The 14,126-nt window shown below is 38.6% G+C and overlaps 1 protein-coding gene across 1 annotated transcript in view; it reads right to left on the bottom strand.

Annotated features, from left to right (window-relative positions):
- Positions 1–300: 300 nt before the first annotated feature.
- LOC127811873 (DNA polymerase I A, chloroplastic/mitochondrial-like) overlaps positions 301–14,126 on the bottom strand; it is a 40,663-nt gene continuing 26,837 nt past the window's right edge. Inside the window, exons 7-12 of the mRNA XM_052352063.1 lie at positions 12,382–12,474; positions 12,085–12,279; positions 10,428–10,520; positions 10,132–10,344; positions 9,937–10,026; positions 301–1,031 (exon numbers count right to left, since the gene is read on the bottom strand). Of these exons, the coding sequence (XP_052208023.1) occupies positions 870–1,031; positions 9,937–10,026; positions 10,132–10,344; positions 10,428–10,520; positions 12,085–12,279; positions 12,382–12,474 (846 nt within the window). The 3' untranslated portion in view covers positions 301–869. The remainder of the gene's footprint in view (positions 1,032–9,936; positions 10,027–10,131; positions 10,345–10,427; positions 10,521–12,084; positions 12,280–12,381; positions 12,475–14,126) is intronic.

Genomic DNA, 14,126 nt, shown 5'->3' with positions numbered 1-14,126 from the left:
AACAAACGACATTCTTTCAAAAATGTTGTTTCCTAGATGAAAAGCAATGGAAGGTATTTTTCTTGTTTAGGAGAACTATGGGAATGAATATAGTAAAAAGATGCACGATAAATCGAAGACAAAATTGGACTATTAAGGTTAATATTGTTAGAACACAGAAATTTCCCAGCCATTCTCTCAATTCAATTCAGGAGAAAAATTACGGTTGTTTCTATCAAACAAAACCACTGTAAGCAAAGAGGCCCTATCATTCAATTTCACGTCTCCAGAAGTAATGCCTTGTGGCTTGTGCAAAAAAGCTGATTTGGGTAAATAGATCTTCCTTACAAAGGCGTGTATAATGCTAGAAGATTAGAGTCTCATGACATTCAAGAACATAATGGATGGAATTCAAGGTCACATGAAAATACACAGTTCCTGGCAAAATAATAAGAATCGTCTATATACAGATCCCATGCGCTCATTTTTTCCAGAAGAAACTGCAAGATGACACCAAAGGCGGTCAAGGTTCTAATACCAGGCCAGAACTTCGCCAAAGCACAACTTCTGCACTAATTTACAAGCCACCAGAGTAGACAATGTTTTGAACTATGTACCCAATTCCCAGCTGAGTCATACCGCCTCATGGACAAACAGCCAACTGGTTCCAACTCAGCATGAAAATAAGCAACAATTCTCTCAACAGAAAAGCTTCTGATCTGTTGGATGCAGCCAATAGCATTAAAACAGTACTAATCTCCAGCTGAATAGTGACCAGAAAGCACCAACGCCCTAGTGGGATGGCCATCAGTGAATGCAGAAGCCTCTGCCAGCAGGGGGGAGGAATGAGGGAAGACAAAATTTTAGCATTCTCGAGTTGTACCTACTGTTTACTTGGCCAAATACCAGTCTTGAGCACATTTTGCATCAACAGAAAGGTCAACCTTGAGAATGTTCCTCCCATTGAAGGGTTTGGACATGCAGTCGACAACTATAGCCTTGGCAACCTCAGCAGACTCTGTTGGTCCTTCAAGGATTACTTCATCATGAACCTGTTTCCAAGAAAATGTCTTTTTCAGCTATCAAAGCCATGCTTAGCTTGTAATTTGATAAACCCATCAAACTTTAGTTCTCAAACCATGCGGGCATTGCAGGTTAAAACATTGCAGCAATAGATTATTGCTGTGCCACCAACTAATGTAATAACCTATTTACAGACTTTTAGAACTTATCTGATTCAAAGTCCTTGAGTGTGCAATTTATTGTCAGATCAGCATTAGTTGATATGTCCAGATGGAGTTAGGAATACTCAGGAAATAATGTCTTAGGAACTATTACAAGAAACCCAACCCAAAATATTTTATCTTAAGTGAGCTTTTTTAATATGATGAGAAGGACCACCCTCTTTTTTTCCACACGAATCCGTATTTACTGAGTAGTAGTAGTAATAATAGATGCCAGGGAAAAGTCAAAAGAATAGGTCTCTCTCTCTCTCTCTCATGCACAAAAGGAAAGTTTTGCCCTGGCAATGTTATTTGAAAAACATACCTGGTTAAACTGAACTTGAGGAAAGGATTTTTCCCCCAGTGACAGAGAACTCAAAATCAGCCATCCAGAACAAAGTCTTAGAATAAACTCCAAATGCATGCAATTAATTGCAAAACGCATCCACATTGATTAAACACAGATAGATCTTCAAGCAATATAACCTTGGTACAGATTCCCATCTCCAACCCCATCATCATAGACCCACCAGTGCACATACGAACTAGATAAGAACAATCACAACCCTTAATCCCATTATGTGGAGTCAGCTATAGAATGCTAGACCTCAAACCATTTCTTTTGATGGTCATATCCTCTATAAGGCCATTTATATCATATCCTATGTCCAAGTGTCTCCCACCAAATTTTCTCAACTTCCTATCTATATTTTAACTCTGCCCATGGATTTCTATTTACAGTTGGCCCCAAGCCCAGATAAAAGAAGGGCATATTAAGTAGCCGACGGCTAGTGAACTATTCAAATCAAACATGAAATCTAAACAAATGGAAAATCATTGGGGTATAACCCCTCATAGTGACATTGCATTGCCCGAGTGTAGTGAAAAAAAATGAGCTAGGGTGATCAAATTAATGCCTGGGTGTTGTGTTAAATCTGAAAGGGTTCTCACATTTTTATGGATGAATGCCAGTTAGGAAGTTAGTCTAAAATCAAAGGAGGTTTGGACTTTGACAATATCATAGCATAAGAATGTCAAACAAGTGGAGGAAGAGCACTTGGTGCCTGTTTACAAAAATAAGAGGGAAGTTCAAAGTTGCAGCATTATAGAAAAATCAAGTTAACCAGAGACTCAGAAACTAAAGAAAAAAGTGATTGAAATAAAGATCAAGAAGGGAAACAAAAAATGTCTAAAAACTAATTTGGTTTCATACCTGATAGGTTAACAATAGAATATATATATACTTGTTGAGGCACCTAATGGAAAAGTGTAAGATAAAAAAAAAAATATGATTTTTTTGTTTTTCTTGATATAAACAAAATGATTTACATATGTTGTTTATAGATTTAGAAAAAGTTTATGACAGTCTGTTGGAGTTTTTTTTTGGCTTTTCTTGGAGGATCTTAAAGAAGAAAGGAGTTCAAATTGCCCACATACAGGTTACTAATGACATGTATCAAGGAGCAGAAACACATGGAGGAGATCCTGAGGCTTTTCCTCTTACAATTGAATAAATCAAGGATTTCCATTAAGCCCTACCTCTTTGGCTCTAGTAATGAATGAACTAACTAAATAAGTCCAAATAGAGGTGCCTTGATGCATGCTATTTGCAGATGACATTATGTTAGAGAGTGATAAGTTCAAGATATGGAGGAACGCTTAAGAAGCTAGAGGTTTTAAGTTAAGTAGATAAAAAACCAAATATATGAAATGGATGTTTGGTAAGAATATAAACCTGGATTATGGTAATACTTGAAGAGGAAGTCAGACAAAAAAAAACAATTAAGATATCTTGGATCAATCATCCTAAAAATTAAGAAAATTAATTAGGATATTACCCATAGAATTAAAGTAGGATAGTTAAGATGAAAATATACATCCAGTGTTTTATGTGATATTAAGATTTCACTAAAGTTACAAAGAAAATTCTATAAAATAAAATTTCCTATATGGTACATAATGTTAGGCAACAAATCACCAAATACAACTGTTATAGAAAGATGTTAAGATGGACATGGAGCCATACAAGAAAAGATAATATTAGAAATAAAGTTATTTGTAATGAGGTTAGAATGATTCCTACTCAAGATAAAATGCATGAGACATCACTAAGATGGTTTGGTCATGTGAAAAAAAACCCAATAAAAGCTCTTCTAAGGAGAATGGATGGAAAGAAGCACGTATTTAGCAGAAGAGTTAGGAAGACCAAGAAAAACTTGGTAGGAGACTTTTAGGTATAATGGCTTATATGGGCCTTAAAAAAGTTGACACCATAGAAATGACTAATAAGTTAAAATTCATGTAGTTGACTTCACATAGTGAGTTGTCATGCTTGGCCGTCTCCTATGACTACAATTTACTGCAATTTTAATTCCTTCTGCATTGCTAATATTGCTGTAATTTTTTTATTTCAGTATTTCCTTATTACTTGTTTGGACATTAGAATATTCCTTAGGCATGGGATAGCTGGCTGTTTGTTGCAACGGCCAGGATGGGAGAATCTGCCCTTGGGCAACCTATATATAGTCTGTTACATGACTATGCAAAGCATGAAATGAGAAATATTGATTTCTACTTCTCTCTATCGTTCTTCCCTACTCTCTCTTTGCTCTCTTTTCCCCCTCACCATCATTCTGTTCTTGCTCTGTTTTGAGCAGTACATTTTCCGATCCTACGCGGATTGGAAAGAAAGCCAGAGCTTTGGTTCTCGGCCGAAGGCATTGAGTCAATGGCGGACGGACCTAGGATGAAAGGACTAGAGACGCAGCTGCAACAAATCAGCTCGTCTTTGGTCGATTTTCACAATCAGATCAATCAATTGGAGTTGGGGGCTACGAGGGAGCATGAAGCGATCGTAGCTTTGGATCGCAAGGTCGAGAGCTCCATGGAAGGATTGGAGCGCAGGCTGGATAGCTCCATTACGAGGGTGCAAGAGGAGTTAGGAGCTTAGATGTAACAATTTATGGTGATGTTTACCCGTCAGCATACGATAAGACTTTCACCTGACTTTCCTCCCAGAGGTAGAACCGAACCCATTCTAAGAGAGAATATGATGAACTAAGGAAATGACCACCGGGAAAACAAGATTGAACCAGAGGAGGAAATAGAAGGATTCATGAGAAGAAGAAGAGACGACCAAATTAATCATCAACCACTGGGGTTTCCTATGCCTCGAATGGAGATACCAACCTTTGAAGGAGTTAATCCTAGGTGGTTGATAAGGAGATGTGAGAGGGTGTTTGAATGGTATAATATACCCGAAAGACAGAGGATAATGTTGGTGTCAGTCTACTTCAACGAGGTGGTGGACGCTTGGTACCAAGGATGTGTGAGAGTGGGAAGGATTCACACTTGGGAAGAATTCTCAGAAAAAGTGAATAAACGCTTCGGGGAAAGAAGCATGGTGGACATTGTAGAGGAGTTTAATAAGCTAAAGCAGACCGGGAGTGTGGAATCTTACCAAAAACGGTTTGAGGAGCTTAAGTCACTTATGATCCACCATAATCCTTACCTTTCTGAAGCTTATTTTGTGTCTAGTTATTTAAGCGGGTTGAATGATGAATTGAGACCAATGGTAAAGGTGTTGAGGCCTAGAACTATCGAGCAAGCTTCAGAAAGCGCGCGACTACAGGAAATGGTGGTTGAAACTCTAGTGAAGAAACAAAAGCAGTAACATAAGAACATGGGATTTGGATCGTTTCCTCTGGGTGGCAGAAACCCCAATAGAGAGGTGGTCAGGGAGAGTGCTGGAGCAAAAAATGTGGTTGGGGTAGGTTTGTCTTCCTATGGTGGTAGATTAGGAGATCAAAGGAGACTTCTTGGATTGTGCTATAAGTGTGGGGACAAGTATTTCTCTGAACATCAATGTAAGAGGCAAATTTTGTTGTTAGAAGGCGATGAAGAAGGGGTACACGAAGTTGAAGAAGAAAGTGAAGAAGCGTGTGAAGGTCGAGGGGAAGGTAAAGGACTACAGCCTAATGATTTTGATTGATAATGGAATCACCCACAGCTTCCTTGATGAAGGAATGGCTGGGAGGCTCAAGTGCAAGTTGGCTAGTACACAACCATTGAGTGTAACTGTTGCCAACAGAAACAGGGTAATAAGCAAGTCAACTTGCATGGGATTCTGTTGGGAGATGCAGGGAGAGCCATTTGAGGCTGATTTGAGATTCTTGGGCCTAGGGGGTTGTGATGTCGTTTTGGGCGTAGATTGGATGAAAGAAGTTAGTCCTATTAGTTTTGATTTTAATAGGATGGAAGTTTCCTTTGAGAAGGGGAGAAGAAAATTGACTCTATCTAGAGGAAGAGAAGCAAGAGTATGCAAGATGATAACCGGAAAAAGGCACCAGAAGGTGATCAAGAACAAGTGGGGGCGGTTAACACAATTGTTTTCCATTGTGTCGGTAGATGAGGCACCAGACAGTACCAAGGCAGGAGAGACTTATTTCAGCATCAATACCCCAGATTCCATTGCTGGGCAGGTACAAAACTCTACTCAACTTGATAAATTACTGATTGAATTTAATGATCTATTCCAAGAACCAAAAGCCCTACCCCCTACCCGAGAATTTGACCATGCCATTCACCTTAAGCCCAATTCCAAGACTGTTAATGTGAGATCTTACAATACCACCAATTCAGAAATCTGTCATAGAAACCATGGTTAGGGAAATGTTGCAACAATCATTAAACCCAGCCATAGCCCTTTTGCTTCACCCGTTTTATTGGTCAAAAAGAAGGATGGTTCATGGCGTTTTTGTGTGGACTATCGCAACTTAACGCCATGACTATCAAGAACAAGTTCCCTATACCTTTGGTGGAAGACCTTTTGGATGAACTAAACCAAGCCAAATTCTTTTCTAAACTTGACCTTCACTTGGGGTATCATCAAATTAGGATGAAACCCGAAGACACTCCAAAAACGGCCTTTAGAACCCATCATGGGCATTTTGAGTTTCTGGTGATACCATTTGGACTCACCAATGCCCCAGCCACTTTTCAATCACTAATGAACCAAATCTTTGAGCCTCACTTAAGAAAGTTTATATTAGTTTTCTTCGATGGCATACTTATCTATATAGCCCATCCTTTGAAACTCACCTAAAACACCTCAAAACCACTTTTGAGATCTTTAAGTCCAATCAGCTCTATATCAAGAGATCCAAATGTGTTTTTAATCAAAGCCAAGTGGAGTACCTAGGGCATGTGATATCGGGAAATGGGGTCAGCACCGACCCTAGCAAGGTGGAGGCAATGTTGAATTGGCCAAAACCCAAATCAATCAGAGGTTTAAGGGGGTTCTTGGGCCTCACCAGTTACTACCGCAGATTTGTCAAGGGATATGGGGTTATTAGTAAGCCCTTAACAGGGCTCTTGAAGAAGGAAGGGTTTAATTGGGGTGAGGAAGCTGACATAGCCTTTGAAAAAGTGAAGGAAGCAGTGAGTAGAGTATCCATCTTGGGGCTGCCTGATTTTGGCAAGCCGTTTGTATTGGAGACCGATGCTTGTGCAACCGGTATTGGGGCAATGTTTATGCAAGAAGGCCGACCCCTAGCCTTTCTCAGTCGTGCATTAGGTCCAAAACATGTGGGATTAAACATTTACAAGAAAGAGTTCTTGGTTGTGTTAATGGTTGTTGATAAGTGGCGGCATTACTTTGAGGGAGGGAGGTTTATAATTAAAACCAACCATGAAAGCTTGAAATTTTTGTTGAAAAAGAAATTGCACACCCAGCTGCAAAAGAAGGGGATGTCCAAGCTCATGGGGTTGGACTATGTGATTCAGTATAGGAAAGGGAAAGAAAATGTGGCTGTTGATGCCTTGTCTAGGTGTCATGAAGTTGGGGAAGTGGCCCTCATAACTACTGTAATTCCTTGTTGGTGTAAGGAAATTATACACAGCTATGAAGGGAATGCAAAGATCAAGCAAGTGTTGGAAAGAGTTGCTACGAGCAGTAAGGGTGAGGATGGATATAGTTTAAGTGGAGGGGTTTTGAGATACCATGGAAGAATAGTTGTGGGTGATGATGATGATCTCAAGAAGAGAATACTGCGATCTCTGCACGAGTCAGCCTTAGGAGGGCATTCGGGGGCGCAAAACACTTACCTAAGGGTAAAACAATTGTTTTATTGGCCGAGTCTTAAAATAGAGGTGAAGAAGTTTGTCATGGCCTGTGAGGTGTGCAAACAGTGTAAAAGTGAGACAGTGGCCTACCCAGGGCTCTCACAGCCCTTACCGATTCCAAACCGAGCTTGGGAAAGCATCTCTATGGATTTCATTGAAGGGCTGCCAAAATCTGAGGGAAGGGATAGCATCTTGGTAGTTGTTGACAGGCTCACTAAATTCGCATACTTCATAGGGTTGACTCACCCTTTTACCCAAGATGTTGCCCGAATATTTTTGGACCAGGTGGTTAAAGTGCACGGTATTCCAAAGACTATTATTTCAAACCAGGATAAGGTTTTTACCAGTCTACTATGGTAGGAGCTCATAAAAGCTATGGGGACGAGGTTAAACATGTCCACGGCATATCACCCTCAAACAGATGGCCAAATCGAGAGGGTGAACCAAAGCTTAGAAACTTATCTGAGGTGCATGAGTTTTCTACACCCTAAAGAGTGGCATAAATGGTTGTCTATGGCACAGTGGTGGTACAACTCTAACCACCACTCATCACTCAAAATGTCACCGTTTGAGGCTCTTTTTGGTTACCAACCTCCCTTGATACCCGCTTTGGGGAACTACTCAACAGTGGCTAAAGTGGAAGACTATTTGCAGCAAAGAAAAAGAGTGCTACAACAGTTAAAAAAAGAGTTGGCATTGGCTCAAAACATGATGAAGCAATTCTCTAATCGCAGAAGAAGTGACCGAGAGTTCAATGTGGGCGAAGAAGTAATCTTAAGGCTGCGACACCCCCATCTTAGCCCAAAGTACTTTGGGCCTTTCCCTATAATTGCTAAGATTGGCCGAGTGGCTTATTGATTGAAACTTCCTGAGGAATCCCGCATCCACCATGTATTCCATGTCTCGCTATTGAAGAAGTCAGCGGGAGCACAACTGGTGAGTCCTACATTGCCACAAATGCCTAAAGAGATCAAGAGGGTGGTGGAATCCGAGGTGATATTGGACCGAAGGGTCATCTACAAGCAAGGGGCACCTATTATACAAGTGTTGGTTAAGTGGCAGGGTGCTGGTGAGGAAGAGTGTACATGGGAGTATCTTCCACAGTTACTACAACAACAATCTTTCTTAAGGACAAGAAAGAGCTAACGAGGGGGGAAATGTCACGTTGGCCGTCTCCTATGACTACAATTTACTGCAATTTTAATTCCTTCTGCATTGCTAATATTGCTGTAATTTTTTTATTTCAGTATTTCCTTATTACTTGTCTGGACATTAGAATATTCCTTAGGCATGGGACAACTGGCTGTTTGTTGCAACGGCCAGGCTGGGAGAATCTGCCCTTGGGCAGCCTATATATAGTCCGTTACATGACTATGCAATGCATGAAATGAGAATTATTGATTTCTACTTCTCTCTATCGTTCTTCCCTAGTCTCTCTTTTCCCCCTCACCATCATTCTACTCTTGCTCTGTTCTGAGCAGCACATTCTCCGATCCTCTACTCGGATTGGAAAGAAAGCCATTGTCACGCTTGAGCTGTGACATGAGTTTACGGCTTGATATATTGTTTCCTATCCCTATTTTCCTACAAATTTCCTCCATTAGTCCACTTGCTTCACAAGTACTACTTCTATCGATTTTCTCATCAAATGCCCAAACCATCTGATTGTGACTGCTTCATCTTATTTTCAATAGTCATTACTCCAACTTTATAATATGTGATCTAGTTTCTTTGTTGTTTTATGTGACCACACATCCACCATAACATTCTTATCTTAGCAACACTCATTTTCTTTTTCCACACATGATGGTGCTTAAATGCCCAACTTTCCAATTCATACAACAAAGATAGTCATATAGTTGTTCAACAAAACTTTCCTTCCAACTTTAAGGGGATTTTATGATCAAGATATGATAATTATGAGAAAAATTAATATTATGTGCCTTCAAGAGACAAGAAGTGATGGAGAAAAAGCTAAAATATTAATAGAGTTTGGATATAAACTTTGTTACTCAAAGAATGATCATGCACATAACCAAGTGGGGATTATTACAGACAAGAAGTAATGGACTATAAAGATGGAGTAATGCACTTGAAGAGAATGGGCGACGGGATTATTGCAGCTAAAGTTGTTCTAGGAGAAGAGATAATGAATATTTTTAGAATATATGCACCACAAGTGGGGATTAGGAGAAGATAAAAAAGACAATTTTTAGAGTATGTAGAGGTGTTGAAAATGGTGAAGAATAGTAAAGCAATTGAACCAAATAATACCTTGACACAAAGGTAAACAGATACCGAGGTTTGGTGTATCAACATAATACCTCTGTCAGTCTGATGTAAGCCAAGGTTTTCTGGCATATCAAATTAGTACAGTATCCTTCTGAATCTATATGCCCTACCATATCATTATAAATAGGATCCATGTAGGTTTTGGTAAACATATCAGAACATTTGATGCAGATATATTTCTTTTTTCCTTTGTAAGGGGAGAGGCTAGGGGTCTAGAATTTATATAGAAACCTCACATAATGGGATTAAAGTTTGTGATTGCTGTTGTCATGTTGTTTTGTTGTTTTAGGAGAGGAAGTTGATGAGGTTAAAACATCACCTGTAAAAGTAGCCTCCATCCAAGCTCCCCCAAATGTGCATTCCTTGATATCGCTAACATAGCACACATTGCAACATCAGCAGCACTACCCTGTTAATATTGTCTACGTCAGATCTGAATATACCCTCATGTTTGCATGAGAGAGAGAGAGAGAGAGAGAGAGAGAGAGATTTGAAGGTTTTAAGTTAAAAGAACCTGCACTGGAGTGTTGATTGCAGCTCTTTCAATATGACCTCTATGGAAGTTCGTAGCATTAGCCATTGACGGGAATGTTCGGGCTCGTCCAAGCAATGTGTGAACACATCTTTCTTGTTCAGCTTCCTTCTTCCGTAATTCCTGCCAAGCCCGTACTTCTTGCCTCCCGTTATACCACCGCTTCACTGTTTCTTTGGCTTCCTTTACAGAAACCTGAAGAGTAAAGATAACAATTACCATTACCATTCCTTCATACAACATGATATCCCATGGCAGGTATTGGAACACCTAAGTACCTTCCAATCACGGGCAAGACCTACGGGAGTTTTTCCATAAGCAATGGAGAAGTTTAGCATCTTTGCTTTCCGTCTTTCAGAAGCAAAAGCATCCTAAAGAAAAAGAGTAAACATTTTGTGTAAAACCGACGAGAAAAATACACACTCATTTGCACCAGAACATAAACAATGTCAGTCATAAGGAGCAACTAAAGTAACAAGGTGAAAAAATTAACTGAATTTGGCCCTCCAACTTAAAACAAGCTAGTGACTATTGGATCTAAATAAAAAAAGTGGCTTAAGAATTCAGTTTCATTACTCACCTGGAAAGCACCTAACTACTTTTTAGCATTTTCCAATTAATAACTCTTCTGGCAATTCTCTTTCAAATGAGAACTCTTCAAACCCAGAAAGATTGATCTTTCTGGGTTCATCACCCAGGTGACCGGCAATGGTTGCCAGCAATGCCATCGCCGACCACCTATAACCTTCGTTTAATTGATTTTGTTTTTCTATAATAACAGTGTAAGTGGGCATCTGGGAATTTAGAAAAAATTAACAGGCATGTTGTTAATAGTAGGGGGCAACTGATCCACATTTATAAAACTCAAGGGAGGTGTGTGCTATTCTCAAAAACACAGAGGAGGCCATTGCAAACCTCTAGGGTGGCGTGTGAAATTTACCCTTATTTTTTAGTCATTCAATAATCTATTTCATGTTCACTCCTAATAGCCTTTCGTCTTCTTTTTTTCTTTCCAAATAATTGAGATATGCCACAGGAAGGTATTAAAGAATACCACATAACAACAGATTTAATCTGCTCATATTGATTGTTTCCAATCCCACAGCTCAGAAACTTATTATTTCAATAGAAGTAGCCATTGTGTAACTACTAACCAAGGCACATAAAATACTCTCATGAGATAGTTTTATAATAATAAATAATAATTGCAGGCCGAGGTGCTGGAAAATTCCAAATGGTAAAAAGCCTATAGATTATTACTTAGGAATAGAATTACAAAAAGCTTCTACAGATCACTTCACATAGTTTGCTGATAAATTCTGCATGGTGATATGGAAGCAACAAATTTTGGGGTACAAAATAACAAGGCTAAAAGAGTTATTTGAAATAAATTTGCCTGTGGGTTCTAGTTGTGGAAGTGTTCTATGTATATCATAGCCCCACTTCACTGCATTTCTCTAAATATTGCAATAAAACTACAATGCTCCATAATCTTGAATTTGAACCCTGAATTATTTCCAGATGGGCAGACAGACCCTGCACTGGGGTTTTGCAGTGCTCAAAGCTCCAAGATTCAATCCCTATATGATTTGATCCTGGAAGCTTACTGGAAAAAAAAAAAAAAAAAGGAAGAACTCATGGGTCAACCTAGGTCTGTCCAAAAGAAAAATATGTAAATTTACAACATTATTTTCTTCATAATAAACGACCACTTCAACTTAACTGTGGGTTATATAGCCTTATAGGCTCTGTGAGATGCAAAATCTTACAGCTAGAATTTGTATACAGCAAAATAGTATTACCAGCAAATATATCCAACACCCCCTCCCCAACAAAAAAAGGTAAATAAAAAAAAAGTTCTACTTAGGCTGCTGATACCATATGACTGCAGCATGTCAAAAAATTAGTAACTAAGAAGGCAATTCTGTCATTTACCTTTAATAGAGGAACTGGGGGCTTTTCTTGGCCAGGTTCAGGATGCCACTCAAGAAGCACACGCTTCTGCTCAACAGCTTCACGAATGTGTGGATACATATTCATTGCAGTCCTTGAATGGAAGTCACCTCCAGCTTTAAAAGCATCTAACATACTCTTACAGTTGGCAAGATGTGCAAGAATCCTAAGTTCCAACTAATTACAAAGATATGTGTCAATCAACAAAATGCATAAAGAGAAAGTTCAAGAAACAGATATAGCTACTTGTGAACAGAAAGAACAGTTGAAGCAAATTACCTGTCCATAATCAGCAACTATAAGAGAGTTTCCTGGTGAAGCAATAAATGCCTGGCGGATCTTGTAGCGGTCTTTCTCCAAAGCAGGCTGATTCTGATTTAAAGAATGCAAGAATTTAAACACCCCATATATTTCGAGTGAGACAATGGAGGAAAATTGCTTTTTGATGACATTTTAGGTGAAATCTAAAGCATGGTATACATCACTCATGGGCGATAGCTAATAATACTTTTTGTTTTGTTTTGTTCTCTTAAGGGATAGCTAATGGCATTTAAGAATTAATAAAACCCAGCCTATGCAAATACTAAGGATCAATGTCTTTTAGGCTATGTTACATGGACCTGGGGTGTGAGAGTGTCCAAGGGTCTAATTCATCCACTTCTCATCCAAGACATGAGGATACTACTACATTTCAAAATTTTAAAATACTCTCTTTCATTTATTTCATTTAAAATTGCAATTACAAACTAATTGATGGTCATCACATCTAATTATCAAAAGAACTTTATAATTCTAGTTGTGTTAGGATTTTACTTATTTAGGAACCTTCAAGGGCTAGGATACTTGATTTTATCTTAATATAATTTAGTTTTGTTAAGATGTCTAATTAATTATGTGGTAAATTTTGTATGTTCATATTGGGTTACTATATTAGGTGGGAGTAGCTCTATAAAAAGTTTTAAGAGATTTAGGAATTTTATTAAACCCATAAATATAGCTTATTCATGTATTAAAAAATAATGGTCTTGAGCATAAATAAAAGTGAAAATTTCGGAACAGCTCGGAACTCTCTCCCTCCTTTTCTTCTTCCTTCCTCTTCTCTTCTGTTCTCATTCTTATTTCTGTCACTCTCCCCTCTATTTGTTCTTTTCTTCCTCCTAGGTTTATTCACATTCTATATTTCTTCCCTAATTTCTTCCTCCGCTCTATCTCTCATTCTTCTTCTTTGGTTCTATATCAATTTGGTATCAAAGTCTTTACTTCATTTTAACCTTGCAGGCTGTGCTTTTCCATCAACCAATGGCCACTACTAGATAGCCTAACTATCATCTACAAGCATTGCCATCCACCACCTCAACCTTTAATCTAGCATTGGTATTCATTGCAATCATTATCTGGCATCAATTATTATGCTACCAGACTTCACAGCCATCACTAGCCATTATCCAAGGACAACGTTTGCAAGACTCAGAAACCATCCAAAAAGCTGATTACGGGCTTGTAAAACAGTTTGCCAACAGTTCATTGTTGGTGTAACAATTGCCCGGACAAGTTAATGCTGAAATACCATTTCTCATTATCAAGAGAGATTGACCCTCACAGCAATATGTGAAGAGAAGATCCATTGCCTCTAATCTCAGATAGGACTTTATAATTCTAGTTGTGTTAGGACTTTATTTACTTAGGATCTTAAGCTTAGGATTCCTTTATTTTATCTTAATGCATTTTGATTTTGTTAGGACTTTTAATTGATTGTGGTAAAATTTAATGGTATTAGATTAGATTACCATATTAGGTAAAAGTAAATTCTAGATGAGTTATCAATATTTTAAGAATTTTATCAAGCTTATAAACATAACTTATTCATGCATTACGAAATTATGGTTATGAATAAAAGTTGAAACTTTTGGAAGAGCATTCAACTTTCTCTCCTTCTCCTCCACCTCTTCTTCTTTCTTCCTCCTCTGCTGCTTCTCTTCTTCCTTGGTTTCCTTCTCATTCTAAGTTTCTTCTCTGATTTCCTC

The sequence above is a fragment of the Diospyros lotus genome, chromosome 10, assembly GCF_014633365.1.
Source record: "Diospyros lotus cultivar Yz01 chromosome 10, ASM1463336v1, whole genome shotgun sequence".
In the NCBI taxonomy this organism is placed as follows: Eukaryota; Viridiplantae; Streptophyta; class Magnoliopsida; order Ericales; family Ebenaceae; genus Diospyros; species Diospyros lotus.
This window is presented reverse-complemented; position numbering and strand designations above follow the sequence as displayed.